Genomic DNA, 18493 nt, shown 5'->3' with positions numbered 1-18493 from the left:
ATTCACTTTGTTATAAAGCAGAAACTAACACACCATTGTAAAGCAATTATACTCCAATAAAGATATTAAAAAAGAAAAAAAGATTGTTTGCTAATTACAAAGGGGAAAAGGTTTCTTTACAATGGACCGACCTGGGGGTCTCCACTTCTACCAAGTGGTTCAAGTCAGTGTTACGAGTAGCAACACATCTTGACATTATACGCCTCCAGATGAAACGCAGTATGAAGCACATAGCATTAACTATGAGATACTCAGGCCAAAATGTTTAACTTCCGTCTGAATCAGCTTTTCAAGCCGAATTTTCAATTGGTAGGCAAGACAAGTGATAGATTAACAAATTAAACAGCACCACAAATAAATAATCCAACAGTTCAAGTAGGGGACATATTTTTCAAGACAACTGGCCTGCTCTTTAAGGTAAATATCACTTTTTTAAAAGTTACAGGAACTGTTCTAGTTTAAAAGAAATTCTAAAGAGACACAGAAGCAAGATACAATGCATAAATGCAATGCCTGAGGGGAAAAGGAGCTATGAAAGACATCTTCATGGGGACAAATGAAGAAATTTTCATCTGGATTGGGTATTAGATTAGGAAACTACTGTTAATTTCTTTAGGGGTGATAACTGTATTTTAGTTAAATAGGCGAGTGTTCTTAATTTTCAGACACATGATGAAAAATCTAGGGGCGAAATCTTATCTGATCTGCCGCTTAAAAACGGGGCACTGAAAAATATATATACTTACACATACACACACCCAAGGCAAACGTAACAACTATTAACAACTGTTTAAGTGGTACTTCATTGTATTATTCTTTTCAACTCTTCTGAGTCTTTGAAATTTTATACTATATAAGATTAAAGAAAATTCTGTAAATTAAATAAATGGTGCTTGATTCTCCCCCTTAACGTCCAGAAAGCTGCTGGTGGGGATTGAAGGGAGGGTATATAAGACCTTCCCTTTGTTTTTCCCCCTTATACCTAACACTTCACTTGAGGGCCAAAAAATATTTGTTCATCAACACAGTGAAAAAATGGCTCCATTCTCCCCTTTGGTGTGTGTTGGGTGGCTGTCGGGAGAGGGGCATACCCATAGCAATGCCCCCACAACAAAGGAGCTGCTGACCGAAAAACAGTGCTTGGGGGCAGAGTCCCGATGGCATCACCCTGCAGATTTGGTCCCTGTGATTTCTGACACCATCGTGATTTAAAATATTCTGTCCCACCATCCACGCCAGCAAATTCAAAAACCACAGGCCTGGAGTCTGACCTTTGGTTCCAATAACGCACCCACTAGAAGGAAACCAAGAACATCTCCAATTCCCTCCTTTGGGAACCTTCAGACCTAGAACGGTGAGGCCACCAGGCTAGGACTCAACGCCAAGAAAGTCAGTGACGAGTGACCCTCCAGGATCTGATCTCTATGTCATTCCAGGGTCTGCACTGCACTTTCGAAGGAAGGGCTTCCAAAGGACTTTCTTTAAGAGGGTATGATTTCTGGTTTTCGGAGACAGAAAAAGCGCTGCTCACTGTATGGTTCTCACACACTGCTATTCAGCCTTCACTCTCTCAGAATGATTCCTAAAAGTGATGCTGGGGAAATAAGCCTCAGGTCGTCACAATCCTCACCCTGCCAGGTACAGAATTCATATAGGGCAAGATACAGCCGAACTGGCCCCTGCCCTCCGGGAGTTTACAGACTCTGGGTGGAGACCAGCATCCAACAAACATCAATAGTGGCACATTCAAAAAGCACCATGAAGGCAAAGCAGAGCGCTAAGGCAGATACATGGATGGAAGAGGTTCCGAGGAAGGTTACGTAGGACCAGGTACGAATGACGGCACACTATAAACAAACATTTAACCATAACGCCAAGTTAAAAACCAAGACGTATTCTGCTTCCACAAGACCTAAATAGCTATTTTCATAAGAAGAGACAAAGGATTTCACAGCTTTTCTGCGTATATCCTTTCTATTTTGATTTCAGATAAGAAACACTGGAAGGGTCCAAAAGTTTTAGAATTAAGGAATTTGTAGTTCTTTTTGTATCAAAAATAAAAAGAACTAAAAGAAGAAAATCCATTCTTAAATGTGTAATTCATTTCAGAACCAACTACAGAGGTTTAATTTCAATGAATCCAAAACAACTTGGTTTGTGAGTGCACTGAATCACATACAGAGAAGTGTCCTTTACGTGTCCTCTGCAGCTGCAAAGTTTCTGCAGTTTAACAAAGGTATCTGAGATTAGGCCTAATTCTTAAATCCCGTCAGTTTTAAGATCTAAACATCAAATAACTTTATCAGCATAGTCCTATTTGATTACTTGTTGAGAAAGAAAAAGAATGTGGATAAGGTTAGAGCCTTGGACTTCACTAGAGAAAACAAGATACGGGCTGGGATATTCAGTTGTGGGGTTTTGTATAAAGATTTCGAGGCATCTTACTGATTTTCAGAATATCACTAATTTTCACTGCCTTTTAAATGAAGTACATATGCAATATATTCCTATGTCTTGAATAATCAAAGTAAGGCAAGAAATCTAAAAGCTTTTTCAAGGTCAGTGGCAACACTAGATTTTGAACACAAGTCTTTAAATAGAGCAGATTCCTATAGAACATTCTAGGAAATCATCAAACCTAGCTGCACATTAGAATCACTTGGGGAGTTGTCAGAAATGCAAAGGCCCAACTCATAAGATGCGATTTTAATTGGTCTCAGATAGGGCCCAGCTCTCCACATATCTCACACACACACACACACACACACACACACACACACGCACACGCACACGCACACGCACACGCACAAAACCTTGCCCAGGAGATACTAATAAAGAAACCATTGCTTTAGACTTGAGCTATCTCCCAGAAAGAAAAGACAAACACTTCCTGATAATCAATACTCAACTTCCATTTAAGGGGAAAACTTCTGCCTTAATACCAAGCATTTGTGTTGACATCACCACCTCACTCAAAAACAGTAGATCTCGGGGAAGATTAAGAAAGACAAAAAAAGTTTGCAGTCACCAAACATCCTATTCAAAGCAGCAAAAGAGGCCAAAAGTAAATGACATTTTTTCCCTTTTGTCATGCACAGTGAGGCCCATTAGGTATTAGCTATTGGTTATCGTATTAAGATTGGACTATCCTGTGAAAAACTTTATTTCCGCTCATTTTCATTTCTGTCAGACTTTCCATTATAAATTTTATTTTCCCTGCCAGTAAAAGAAAAAAAAGTAGTATGAGGTTGCAATTTGGCAAGAACATTTCAAGCCTGGGTGTGATTTCCGTACTCCAATTTGATTTAAATTAGTTTTGCCATATTTAGTGAGAACTAAAAAAAGTCCGTTTGGCCACTTTGGTTTCTATGGGTTTATTTTCTATACAATTTCGAAAGGCTGAAAAAGTCACCGAGTTCATTTCTGATAATTTTATATGGAAGTGCATTAATGAATTCATATCATCCCATTACTATTTTCAATGAAAACAATTTAATCGCTAATAAAGAACCCGCCGGCTTTTGTTTCTCAGCTAAGACACCCACTTTTAAAAAGTCCCACGTCTATCACTATTAGTGGTACATCCTCAAGAGACACATGACGGATATGTATTTTTTCAACCTGATGCATTCTGAAACAACAAACATTGCAAAATGATAATTTATTTCTCCAGGACAGCATTTGGCTACCTGTTGCTTACCATCACTATCTCTCTGCACCAAACAAAAGGCTATTGGAACTGGAAGAAGCACGTTCACACGCAACAGTGCTCATCCCTGGAAGTCCACAGGACACACTGTTATAATACGATAAAGCAGTTTTTGGAGCCCCTCAGGGCACAGCATCTAAAGGACTTCCATCCAGCATCTCTATAAAGTAGTAAACACGAGAAAACAAAAAGCTGCCTCTCCACGAGTCACTCACCTTGCCACACAGTGGGGAATCGGTTCAGCTGTGATCTGCTATTTAGACTTGAAGCCCAAGACACCGAGACTCTGCCTTTCTTTTGGGTTTGCATAGCTGGTGTTGGAGACAGGGATTCAAAAAAACAATTCGGCACAAGAGAAACTCACTCACTGGGAGACACACTAGGGTCTGTTCTAGTCTCAGATTTCACCGAAAGCAGAAATTCAAAATATGTACCCTTTTCCTCTCCAGCCCCGATTTCCTCAATCAGGGAATTTCCAAAATTGTGCTCTTTGCTTTTCTCCTTAAGTGATCACACCGTTTATGGACACTGCTGAGCCCAGGCTAAGCAAAGAGAGAGTCGGTCCTTGCAAGACTCACAATCACGAAGCAGAAATAAGGATGAAAGAATCTCCACACTCCACGGCTCTATTATGAAGACGTTTTAAGAAAAGCGGATGCAGCCGTACTCCTGTATACAACAGAATTTTCCTGGACACAAATGTCTCAAAAGGAGACATTCCCCAGGCCCAGACATTCAGCCATCACACGCCAGTCCGTCCACCTCTAGTCCACCCTCTGCCCCTTTCCACTTCTCACCTTGTGTCTGCCAAAAAAATTAACTTCAGTCTCACCCGAGGGAAGTGTTGCCCACAAACCGAGGGAGGGTCTGTGTCCCAGCACATACACTGACAGACTCACGCGGTCTGGATGATGCTTTCACAAGTTAAGGGGCCTCGCGCTTACTCAGCAGAGGAAATCTTTGTGTCTGGGAGGAATCACGCCAATTCCTATTAGGAAGAAAGGATACAGGGGCGAGGAAGCCTATTCTCTCATTGACCAGAAAAAGAGGCCCGTCGAAAACAGAGACCTCTGCCATGACCATCAGCGAACAGGAAGGATGTTGTCAACTTTCTTCTCCCCCAAAACTCAAACGGCCTCTGCCTTGACCCTGAGAAACCAGATACACAGGAACAGGCTCTTCGGCAGGAATTGAGAGCTTTGCACCAGAGACTCGGCGCTAGGAGGCTCGCTGCCGAGCTATCTACCCCGCACATTTGCACTCACATTCCAAAGATGTTTCCGTTGTGCTGGAATGGCTGTAAATTTCTTTCCTGCGGAATTCTTTCCAGACAAACTGCCATAAACTGTACTCTGCAGCTTGTGCAGCAGGAGCGCTTTAACCCAGCACCGTTCACCTCATCACAACCAATCTTTCAGATGCCAAGTATGACTGAATGGATGGCTGGGCCGAAGGAGTAAACTTTAAAAATGCAAATCTATCCAGAAAAAACAAAACAAGACAAAACCCCACCACTCCACCAGAATTCCGCCTTTCGGGATCCCTGACTGATACCTAAAGGAAACCTTCTCGAGCAGGCTCTATTTAATGACTCAAACTGTTTGCTTACGTTTTCCAGGATCCATGAAACAGGTTGTTTTTTTAAAAAAAAATCAAAATGGATTTTTTTTCCATACCATTAAAGAAAACGGGAGGGTGAGAGGGTTCAGGAGAGCAAGCATTCCCTTCCCAGCACGAAAAGAAGGTACGCTTCTGTTTGGGTGAATAATAAAACACTAGAAAGCTTTGAGTCTGAAAGAGGATGATTAAATTCTATCCAGAGTTTTCCAAAGTAAGAAACCCACGCCCTTAGAAAAAGAAAGTCTAAATCTTTAGAGGAAAAAAATAATAATAATAAGATTTGAAACATGTGATTAGTACCGATACTGAAATTAAAAAGAAAGCGTCTATAAAAACTCAATTGTCTTGAAACAAAGCTTACACTTCTGGCTCTGGATAGTATTTTTAGAACTGGGCTTTCTCTGCAGAGTTGAAAGTATGCAAATGCAGAGTGCCCAGACACACACACACACACACACACACACACACACACACACACGCTATACCTTTGTATGACACTGGCATTTTATTATTTAATTAAAGTACTCTTATTTTTCTAGCTCACGCATGCTTCCCTTGAGACGGCTTTGCTGTCAGCCTGCTGGCCTTGACTTCCAGCCAAAAACAATTCAGAAACAAAAAGGGACAACAAATCATATTTTCACAGACATTTTTATCCCTCAATACAACCCTGTTTTCACACAACATCCTACAGCCCCTATGAAAACTATAATTTAGGGCAGTAGCCACCCGAACCCAGGATCTGACACATGGCTGCACGAAGCATTTCCAGGCTAAGAAATTCTTAAGTTCTTAATTGCAAATAAACTCTTTTGATAGAACCACTTTACCCGAGATCGCTGGTTTGCAAACAGTGCCACTGGTACCGGCTGATGGATTAAAAAAATAACAACAAGCCAGTGAACACAATTCTGATACGATGAGGTGTTTATGACTTCCACGCTCTGTGTTATTTCATGACTTTTTAAAAAGAGACAGGCATCGGCAGATTCTCAGTGCATTAGTGCCACAGTCTAAAACGCATCATCTAATTTACAAAACAAAGTGATTTACCAGGTTCATTCTCTCTCAACCCTTTCCCAACGCGAGATTCTCACTTACCTGGTGGCAACCCTGTAAATTTGATTCTCTCCCATAAGATGAGTAGGAGCCCCTTTCTGTTTTACCTGCCAAGAGAAACAACAAAAAAAGTGTAAATTGTGTTTTTCTTTAAAAAAAAAAATCTCCTCCAGGTAACAGACATCCACTTCTCTTCCCCGATGTTTACATACGTAAAGTAGGCACTACTGGCAATGTATGCAAGCAAGACAGGGAATAACACTTCCTCACTCTGGCTATGATAAACTGGAAAAAAAATATCCTTCATTCCTATTCTTAGCCAAACTGCTCCACACTTCCAAAAACTGTCATTCCAATGGCCTCCACTTTCTCTAACAAACAAATTGTCATTCCTTATTTTCACTTTCTTTCTCTCTCACAAAATTTAAACAATTTCATTTTTATTTACACAGCAGGCAAATTATCTATGTAATGACCCTAGCCTAGTCATTCCCATTGATTATATTGGCACTTAATGGTGAGGCCAAAGCTAATCAATCAGGGCTCTCCAGATGGTGAATAAAGCAAAGAAACTATTCAAAATTCTGGGACTCTCTCTCTCTCTCTCTCTTTTATTTAAACTCCCTTTCCCAGGAGTAAAGTCCATCATGATAAAGATGATCATGGAATTTACATTTGGGAAAGAGGGCTTTTGAAAAATTGCCCACTCTGAACCCAGCTTCAGATTCTACCAGTAGAACAAGGGATAATGGAACGTCAATGTCTTGTGTCAATTCTAACAACCCAATTTTTATCTGTAGACTGCTCTGCAGGGATAGATAAAGGCTCAGATGCTACTTGGCCATATCTAAGGGTAAAAATCAAGGCTGCTCATTTGTTTCTTTTAAAAGTGTGTTGAGCCTTAATAATCAGCAAGGAAGACAATGAAACCACATTATAAGAGATCTAAGCAGTAGAATACACCTAGTGACATGTAAAGAGTCCTTACAGGAAACAATCCATACCAGGGCATTAAAAAGGGCTAGTGCCGCCCACGTGCCCAGAACACAAAGCCCACCCCACCCAAGACTGAAGGATACTGTTTTCCTTCAAGACTAGAGCTTAAGGTACATTGTCCTCTTTACCCAGGACTATACTATTCTTTTCTCCAATGGGAAAATTCAAAACTAGTATTTTGAGGGGCTGAATGGATCCTTTGAAGTTTACAATGCCCAAGTTTTCCCCCCTCGACTCAAGTTAAGATAAATGTTAGAAGTAACAGTGTTCATTATGATCTTTTAGTTCAATGACAATGCTGTTAGAGTATGCCTTCCTGACACCACACAAAGAATGTGTCTTTGATAAATCTTATATCTGGTCAAAGGCATACCTTGTATGTAAGTCACTATATATGTAAAATGGAAGATGATTTTGAAGAAAGCCAAACCTGAGCCTTAACATTAACCCTCTTCCCCAGTATTACCTTTTCCACTGACTTCAGTGAATCTCAAACTTGGGAAAACACTCCCCCCGCCCAACTCCTGGTATAGTGTTCAGTGCAAAGTAGAAAATCAATGCCCATACCAGTTTCAATTCCAATGAAACAAGACACCATCTCAAGCAGTGTCAGTCCTGGGAGGTCTAAGAGAATAACCTTTCACTGTATGAGGATTTTGCATTAAAGAATAGATGCATTTGCCTGTTTCAGAAGTATAAATGGTCATAAAGACATATTTACTCTCCTGTGTAAGTCAGATGTAAGCTACTTATAGTCTTTAACTTCTCTTTATAAATATTACTAACAGATAACAGAAAAAAACTCTACCTTTTATGAGCTATCAAAGGATGTACGTCCTTCCTGAAGCTCTCGCATCTACAAAGCTTCCATACAACCACAACATGATTCACTTTGACATAATATTCACTTGTTTAGCAAATAGAAAGGCAGGTAGAGAGGTCAGTAGAAAGGCAGACAAACAGACAGACAGAAAGAAGATAGATGAGGTAGAATTTACTCTGACTTCCTAGGAATCTGAACATCTAGTGTCCTGTTTTGGTAATTTCCAAAAACTGGAAGGAAGAAAGGCTATCTATGTCTTTCTCTAGGAGAAATTACTGAAGCTATCCCCTATAGAATTTCACCACCTGGCATTACTTCCCAACTCAACTCCAGCACATAGACCTGGAGAGACGAATTTTCCTACTAGGATTTGTCTCAATTCATATACATATATATATATATATATATATATATAAAAGTTAGGTCTATTCCTTTCATTCTTTTAAAGGTAAAAGGGGTCCATGCAAATAGTAAGGATGTGAGAGAGGAGAGAGAGAGAGAGAGAGAGAGAGAGAGAGAGAGCATGAATAAGAATAAATGGGAGAGAGAAGAGAGAGGAAGGGAGGGCAATAAAGAGAGGGAGAGGTGGACTGGAAAGAACAGGGTGTAGGAAGGGAGAGGAGGGGAGCGAGGGGTGATCAGAGTATGTATTCATGCTGCACAGAGTCCCCAAAGTACTCTTGGCTGCAAAGCCCCAGCATTCTTTACTATCATATCACATACAGACTGCTTAATCTTAATTTTGCTTGTTAAAAAATATTTATCCAGATACAAAAATAAACTCACTGCAAATTACAAGTTGTCAGGGTTAAAAATCTACTCCTGTTTGTGTGGGGGAGGATAAGAGACCAGCATAGACATGAATCATTCTCAGTAATTTGAGTGTTTCCATGACATCAATGGGCACCCGTCCAGGACTCTGTCGAAGTCTGTGAGGTACCAAAGAGGCAGCGCAGCCAGCAGGAGGCTGGGAGGTGCACTTTTTTTTTCCTTTTTTTTTTTTTTTTAAGGATTATGCTCCTTGTAAAGATTTCATCTGTAGCATCCACTTTTACCATCAAATAGATCGCTCCACAGATCCTGAGTGAACACATTTCATTCTGATAGTGTAAGCCTTTAACTTTATTACATCTTTTTGTTCGCAAATTCAACTATAAATCTGTCCTCAGAGCCCAAACCTCTGTTTGGGAGCAAAATAATCAGGGACTGTGGATAAACCCAAGCACCTTCTCAAACCTATCATATCTACTCCTCTAATTTCCTAATGACAAAAAGCAGCCATTTTACAATGACACCTCATTTCCAAGGGAAAAAAATATACATCTTTTGTGTAAATTGTCCATTAAAAATTAGCTATGGTCTTGATGTCGGTCTTCCGCTTAAAATGTCCGGGAACATTTGTTTCAGATAATAAAATTCTCAAGAGCGCTGATAACATGTTTGAGTAGGATTCTTAAGTAACTATCTGTGCTCGCGAACACAAAAGCTCCTAAATATGTGTGTTTACTCTGTGTCAGGCATGGATTTTTGTCACTTATACCCACTGGCTGGCGCGGACAGCTTCTTTCCTCCATCCTTCGCCACCGACCTCCCCCCGTCCCCACAATCACAACGGAGCTTTGAAAGAGCTCAAGATTCTATTTTTCCAATATTTAAAAGAGATAGCAGTGATGAACAAACCCGGCGTGTTCACTGCAGAATTTTCGAGACAACCCTCCGGTACTAGAATGCGACAGCCGCTGCGGACATTTTTTGGCACCAAGACAATGGTGGCACTGCCAAGCCCCATGGCTAAAACTACTCAAAAGAGGCATAAGGGTAGCATTAATCGCTCAAGTCTTTTACTGCATGGAGTACTGTTGTCCATATTTTAAAAACTAAAAGTACCCGTTAGTAACATTTGTTGTATGCCCACCAAGGGGCGGGGGAGATTCTGAAATATACACCAGGAACAAATCTTATCAAGCATTTGATTCATTTTATACCTAAAAGGACCACATGTTAAATTTTGCTGCTGGTGACGATTTGCCGTGCATGTAACGAATAATCTAACCTAATGGGGGTACACTGAAGGCTGAATGAAAGCTACAAGAGAGGATTTCATAAACTAAGTCGACATATTGGCTAAACAACTTTCTTCTGCAAAAATGATGTATACAAGGAACGTGTAATACTATGTCACAATTTTTTAAATTAAGCAAGAAAAACGCTGTAAATGAGCAGACACAACATCTGTCAATCAATCCTTCTAGAGACAAAGGAGCTCAACGCGCAGCCCCTTCTCTAGAACAAGTCGGCATCTACAGTGAGCAAACAATCAGGAAAGTCAACACGTGTTTTGTCCAAATTGAACCCATCAGCTGTTAAAACCTATATTTAAATTTGATTATTAAAAATGGCACCAATGGGCAATCAATAAAGGAGTCACTTGCTGCTTCTGTTGCCCTCGAAAAACTCAAGCTAAGCAGAAAATATAAGCTGCTTCCAATGATTTTTAAAGACCAATCCTTTTGCCGATTGATTCAGTTGTTCTTTATCTTGCTGCCCCACGAAGGATAAGGAAAAAAAATTTTTTTTTAATTTAGGGGGAGTATGATTAACAAATATCTATTAATTCTAAATTTAATACTTTTATATTCTTATATAATTTTCCATTTGACTTCTAATTTTTCTTCCAATATATCCATGGTATCCTATTGTAAGGGAATGTCATGGGAATTGGATGAGAATGAAAATATGACATGAAGGAAAAAATTGGTCTCATAAGTTCATTAACTCACAGGGATACACCTAAGAAGTATCACCTTCAGTAGATTACTACACCTGGACAGTTCTAATCCATTTGGAAGGAGTGAGAGACAGGCAAGAACAACTTATCCATAATACTATTTCTGGAGATAAGCTGTGACATGGATGATCCCACGGGTGGTTGACCAGTAGGATAACAACAAGTTCATGTTTGGGTTTGTAGCCTTTCATTCTTAAAAGGCCACTTTTAACATTACATATAAATGGTAGGGAGGCTTCCCTGGTGCCGCGGTGGATAAGAATCTGCCTGCCACTGCAGGGGACACGGGTTCGATCCCTGGTTGGGGAAGATCCCTCCTGCCACGGAGCAACTAAGCCCATGCGCCACAACTACTGAGCCTGTGCTCTAGAGCCCACGAGCCATAACTACTGAAGCCCACACACCTAGAGCCCGTGCTCCGCAACAAGAGAAGCCACTGCAATGAGAAACCCGTGCAACGCAACAAAGAGTAGTCCCCGCTCGCTGCAACTAGAGAAAGCCCGCGTGCAGCAATGAAGACCCAACACAGCCAAAAATAAATTTAAAAAAATAAAAATAAATTTAAAAAAACGGTAGGTATTTCACCCACCACTGAAAAAGATGCACCTGTACAGTGGAACATATTATCCTACGAAAAGCCTTGATAAAAAACTTATCTGATGCTGTAGGACAATACCCAGCAAGGCTGTTTCATGGCTAATCCTCATGCTGGAAACCGAAGAACCAGCCTTTTGTTCCCTGCTACCAGACTAAGGAACTCATCACAACCGCGTGTGAATCAGAATAAATCTCTGTCGTCCCTGTCCCCAACCCCAAGCCATCTTTGGTTACCCTATAATTTTGGGGGGTATATTGAAAAGAGTATTTCATTAAACAATAACGGGAAGGGTGGTTCCAAAAATATACATGAGGTTATAATTTACAGTTCGTTCATCTTTCCCGCGCTTGCCTTTTCCTCTCTTGCCCACGTAAGAATACCTGAGTCCTTGTCATGTATTACCCGCTACACAAAAGGGTTACGTAGATTGCTTCATTCAATCTACACAACAACCCTGTGAGGCAACGTAATATAAACACCACTTTACAGATGAGAAAACTGAGATACAGAAAACTGCCCAAGGTCACAAAGGCAGTAAGCGTTAGAGCCAGGATTCAAATCCTGCCAGTTTGATTCCCATGGCTGGCCTCTTAGCGCTATTCTGTGCTGCTGGAATTTAAACTCTGAAAAAAAATATCTACAAATAAGCGAGAAGCCCAATACTGAAGACTCAAATCCCAGAGCTCAAAACACTCATGAATTTGATATGAAATTAATGAAAGTGTCTTAGAGGTGGTGATAATTTACATTTACATGGTGTTTTATTCCTAAAAGGTCTCTAGGTACTTTAAAGCTGTGCAAATGATGTACACCAGAACCTGTGACGTCACACAATAAACTGCAACCATCTCTAAGTTAACTGGAAACAACTAATTGACAAAAACATGGCAGCAAACTGCATCTCTACACATTCCATATGTGAAGAACGTGACTTCATATCAATGCATAGAGAAGAGGGAAAGTAAAAATGTAATTATAGGGGATTCCCTGGTGGCGCAGTGGTTGAGAGTCTGCCTGCCGATGCAGGGGACACGGGTTTGTGCCCCGGTCTGGGAAGATCCCACATGCCGCAGAGCGGCTGGGCCCGTGAGCCACGGCCACTGCGCCTGCGCATCCGGAGCCTGTGCTCCGCAACGGCAGAGGCCGCAGCAGTGAGAGGCCCGCGTACCACAAAAAAAAAAAAAAAACTATATATAATATATACATATATATATATATATATATAAAATTATAGGACAACACAACATCGCTCACAAGTGTCTTCTGTGGAATAGTAGCCCGACAACAGGTTCCAAAAAACAAAAGGGAGGCAAATCAAAAGGCCCAGGAAATGTTACAAGCTGTCTATATCCCTCCCTGACAGGCAGAAATATACACTGTATCCTAGCATGTTAAAGCCTCTGAGAAGTCCTGCAGTGGAGACATTTAATTTCATTTAATATAATCTTTCCCAAATTTATTTGAATACACATACCGGCCCCATCTTTTTGCCTATTAACACAAGTTCAGAGGAATCTGAGAAACTACTACTTTAAAAAACTTAATATTTCAAAGCATGCACTGGGTTAATATATGTTGGTAATATTCTATCAAATAAATAAGTTTAACATTTGAATTTTATTTTAATTGACCTAAAAACATCTTTGTCTTGTTGTGATGTTTCCATGCAGATACACCTTTGTGGTTCTGACTGGCCGTCAACTTTAATTTTCCCTGATTCTAGCTTGGAGGTGGGAGTCTGGCTTTACAAGAAATCAGAAGCTGACGTTATTCTCCTGATTTCTAAAATTCAGAGAAGACCACTGGTTCTCTCCTGCAGAATCTTACCATACCAGGAGGCATTTTAAAAATCCAAATTTAATAAATGTCATGCTAAAAGAGCTACGACTCAATTCCAGCAGATAAAACAGTCATTCCACAGCCTAGAAAATTCTCTTCATCCCCCTCTTCCTAAATTGAGAACAGAAAGAAAATTTTGGGGAAAAGTGATCAGGTACATAGTTTGCAGCAAAGGATGATGGGAAATAGGGGCCAAGCCATTTTCCCAGGAAAGACTAGCATCAGTGCTCACTTTCACTGATGTTCTTAAATCATCAAAGTAGAACACTCAGTAATGATCTAGAGCTCTGACCTCAGAAAATTATGAGTTTGGGCTGCTTTCTGTCATTGATTCACCCCATCTCATCCAGACACTGCATTGCCTTCAAAGCAGCGAGTGTACCAAAATTCCAGATATACTTAAGAGTATCTCGAGGCACCACCCAAACTCTGTATTTGGGGCGATTCTGAACATGGTTAGAATCAATATTCAATTCTCCTTAAAGCCCTCACATTTGCAAAGCACTATATAGTGTGCAAAGTAATTTAACTTACATTATTTAAGATAACAACATCCTAAGAATTCCTTAGATGGGCATTTCAACCCCTATTTTTATAGAAGAGGTCACTAAAATTCAGAAAGATGGGCATTTCAACCCCTATTTTTATAGAAGAGGTCACTAAAATTCAGAAAGGGTAACCCACTTATAACAAATAAGAGAGGTTGTACAGATATTAAGAGACGAAGCTAGAACATAAGTTACCAACTCCTGTACCAAAGCCTGTTTTTACAATACGCCGCCTCTTCTTGGAGTATTCCAGATGTATTACTGGTTTCTATTGTGGTAACAAAGATGATTCCACCTGTCTTTTTCTCACTATGTAGCATAGCCCTCTCCTCAATTCGTAGTAAGTCAAAGAGGCATTCTCGAGTCCTTTGATGGATGAAAATATTAGAACTGGTAAACATTTTGAGTGACCACCCTCTGGGACACCAAAAATCACCTTCTCAATGCAAAATGAAAGTACTGCCTTATAGATTATTTCACCTACCCTAGACCAACAAAAGCCAGAATCATCCTCTTCCTCGGTGTCACTCTCAGGAGAAGTGCACACATTATCAAATGAGAACCCGTGAGTTTTATGCTTTCTTTTCCCAGTGCAGGAAAATCTTTCACTGAAAATAACACTAATTCCACAGAGTGTGCAATTAATCAACATAATCATGGGGATAACTTAGCTCTTTGGGGAGGTGTGTCAAATAACTCTTTAAGGCCACTAAAGTGCCACTTGAGCCACCAGAGTAATGATTTTCTGAATCAGCAATTTGTACAAGGGTCCCCTAGGAGCCTGAGGGACTAAGGCTAACCCCGAAATCAGTCAACTTACTTCTAATGCGTAACTTACCACTGGTTTTATGTGAATAAGATCTTAATGGCTCTGCCTGCCCTATTTTATATTTTTATTACAGTTTGTGCCTATGGTGACTGGGTATAACCAAGGCAATGAAAGACTTTGTGAGGGCCTCTGAAGAAACAACATATGCATTTGAAATCTTATTTTTTATTTGAATACGTAATAGTTTTTCATGTAAAACTGAAAAAGGTCAATCTTGCGATACACACGAAAGGCATCAAAAGCAAACAGAAATAAAATATTTTTGTTGTACTCTTAAGAGGAAAGGAAGATACAGGATGGGTGTGGAGAAAAGCAATCTCCTGAAATTCAATTCCATGGCCCAAAAACCCTGCCCATCATGAGAATCATCAGTAAGACTTTTCTTAAAACAGATTCCTGGGTTCTCTACCCCAGGGGACTTACATTCAGTGGAATGTGGTCCAGAATCTCTGTTTTTTTAAAATAAAACTCCACTGGTTAGTCTAACAAGCCACAGACAAGAGTAACCAATTTAAGTGAACAGGTTCAGCCTTCAAGGTTACTTTAGGTGAAACTCTCATATAAACCTGGTAAGCTGGTAGATAACCAAAAAGAAATCAATGACTATCTAATCCAACCTATTTAATTGGATTTTTAAAAAGTAAACAAGTGTTGATCTCCAAGACCCTTTCAGACAGTTACATTTTGTGGGTTAGAGAAACCTCTTCCTGGCAGTGTGCTAGGCCTCTACATTTGTTCATCTCTGCTCATGAAGATTGGTTGTGTTAAAGAAATTCAGCTCACATTACCAAGTAGATGGCCCTAATAAACAACAGAATTCCAAGATCTAAGTGTCCTGGAGGTGAAACGACATTCCTTCTATCAGCCCCACTGGCCACTGCTCTGAAAGTATCTCTTCTCCCTTTCTACCCTAAGACAGAGGTCGCCTTTAGACTCCAGGATCAAGCTCTAGTGAGCCAGACTTGGTTTGTTAACCTAAAAGGGCCCTTCCACCCATATATTCCCCACATCCACGCTCTACTGAAGGCATTACAAGTCCATGCTGGGGGAGAGAATCCGGCCCTTTGATCCCTCTGGAGGAGATCGATGACATTTCTGGCCAGATGCAGCACAGACGATATCATATGAGTAAGACTTCGTTGCCTGGCTCGATTATTTGGAATTAATCAGCAAATTTTAAGAAAATCAGCAGCTACGTTTCACTGTGCAAATTGCTTTTAGCAATAAATTATGTGCTACCCATTAAACTGATGTTCTAACAGAGTCTTACTAATATTAAATGTAAAAAATAATAATGACCAAACTCTGAATTTGGCATATCAGAACAGAAAACTGAGGAAAAGGTTTAGTATTATGTTTGTTATAAAGTGTCTACGTAGGAAAATTACATATTTTAGCACCAGGGCATGTAAGAGATGGCCTCGGTTTTCAAGCTCAGCTCACGACTAACAATTAGAATATAACCACTATCATCTCTTAAAGAAATTACATGCATTTGATATGATACTCAAGAATGCACAAAAATAAAGGAGGTGGAGGTCTCATGAAAATTTTAAATACAGGTTACACATACGTATGATACAATAAGTATTATATATACACATAAGTATATAAGTAACATTTCTAACCCGAGACAGAAGATAATCTAAATGTCATCTACAGATGTATCTGTAACATATTAGATAATCATTTCTCTAGTCTTAGACTATATAGGTTTTATATTCCCTAAGTATACAGTACTGAGAAGTTGGGGGTGAAACAGCCCACAATTCAAAACACAACTCAGGGCATTCACAGAGCAGACAAAGAGTAGGAAGAATGCTAACCACTGAGGCTGCCCTTCAACATCAACTTTAAAAGAATGGCCCCATGACAATCAAGCTAGGAAGGAAACAGGACCAAACTACTCAGAGTCCAATTCCCCTGTTAAAGGAAGGTGATGGTTCACAGACAGAATTACATAAACCACTAAGTTCCACACTGTGATGTTTAAGAAAAACCTTCCAATTACTGAATATACAAGCATGACTAAATCAAGGGAGGAAGGCGGGGGCCATAGGAAGGAAGGGGAGAGGCAGAGGAAAGGATGATGAGGGAGAAGGCAGAAGGGAGGAAGGAGAGAGAAGGGGAGTAGTCAGAACAGTGACCGCATCCTATCAAAAATGTGCAAGAAAATAAAATCTATCACGTGGAATAGATGTTTACAGACAGCAATTTTCAGCTCTGAAGCTTGCAAAAATGATCCTCTGAACAGCTTTGAAAGAGGTCCAAAAACCATGAGATACAGAAATAAATATTTGTAGGGTAGCTCTGTGTACCTACCACGTGTTGGCTGATGGTACGTCAACGACGAACGTTACTCCCAAGAGTTAAGAGTTTAGATGGGTGAAATGTTAGGGAGCAAAGCCAGTAATGTACATAGTCAGGGGTATAATGGGAATAATGAGAGAGCACCTAACACAACCTCAGTGTGGTAACAGGAGACAAGAGGAAAGACGTAGATTTGAGATTCCACGCCAGATACCGTTAGAACAGATTTAGCGGGAAATGGATATTTGTTAGAATGCAGTTTGCAGTTATTTGACAATGTTAAACAAAACAAAGTAAATAAAAACTAACACTTACATGATTTAACCAAAACAAATTTTAAGGTAACTGGTACCTCAGATTGGAAAGATGGAAAACTGGAAAAAACTTAGATGACATTTCATCTAAGTTTCTCTAGCGCTCTAGCTCTAAGTTCTTTGATCATTCCATACGTTTGGGAGATGATTTGGGAGTTTTTTGATGGAATCTGCTTACAAATTAGAGAAATTTGCAAAAAAAAAAAAAAAAAAAAAGAATTGTAAAGATCTAAACGAACCACCACAGAGTAATCACCTGGATTCGATCAAGTCATTTCGGAGAGATGCAGAAATCACTTATACATAATTAATTTTATAAAGAATTTGATGGAAACTTGTCAACAAAAATTGCTGCTATTTTAAAGGCATATTCATTATACAGAGCCCTGGTCTTCACTACCAAGACCCAAGGATACTCTCCACCCAAGCAATGGCGGGGAGGCAAGATGTTCCCTCTGTAACCGCCCTTGTATAACTTAGTCCTGCGACCTGAAACCATCAGGGATTTGCTCCATTAACATCTTACACTCTATAAAAAACAACCAAAGCAGCCAAACAAAACAAAAAAAGGTTCCACTCAAACTCTGATTCTCAACGTCTGCCAGGAAGAATAGCTTAATTTGGTCTGCAAGGAAACCAAAAATGCCTTTATAGAACATTAGGGTGTAAATACAGGCTCATTTTCCTTCACAAAGCAAGTGAAAACAGTCAAGCCTATAAGGGAGTTCTCTATGAGGCATTAGCTACTACATACAAGGAGTCACGTTTCAAAATTTCAATGATTTATCCTTTTCAAGTCCATTTCCAACTCAGTAAACAAGAATTCTTCTTGAGTATAATCAGGCCAGGAGGATCTACAAAAGCAACGGGAATACGATTAACGGTCACCTGAAAGCAACCACTTAATAACTCAAGAGTGGCATATACGGGCTTCCCTGGTGGCACAGTGGGTAAGAATCCGCCTGCCAAGGCAGGGGACACAGATTTGAACCCTGGTCTGGAAAGGTCTCACATGCCGCGGAGCAACTAAGCCCGTGCGCCACAACTACTGAACCTGAGC

The 18493-nt window shown here is 40.1% G+C and overlaps 1 protein-coding gene across 30 annotated transcripts in view; it reads right to left on the bottom strand.

Moving 5' to 3' along the window:
• The window catches only part of TCF4 (transcription factor 4), a 360829-nt gene that overhangs the window by 172768 nt on the left and 169568 nt on the right, over positions 1-18493 (bottom strand). For 18 of the 30 annotated variants that reach the window (XM_067698990.1, XM_067699001.1, XM_067698991.1 and 15 more), the window contains one exon: positions 6431-6495. In XM_067698990.1, coding sequence (XP_067555091.1) covers positions 6431-6495 — 65 coding nt within the window. The other 12 variants (XM_067699003.1, XM_067699004.1, XM_067699014.1 and 9 more) reach the window with 9 other exon arrangements.

This window comes from Pseudorca crassidens, chromosome 12 (assembly GCF_039906515.1).
Source record: "Pseudorca crassidens isolate mPseCra1 chromosome 12, mPseCra1.hap1, whole genome shotgun sequence".
Lineage (NCBI taxonomy): Eukaryota > Metazoa > Chordata > Mammalia > Artiodactyla > Delphinidae > Pseudorca > Pseudorca crassidens.
Note: the sequence above shows the minus strand (reverse complement) of the source record. Positions and strands in the feature narration are given on the sequence as shown.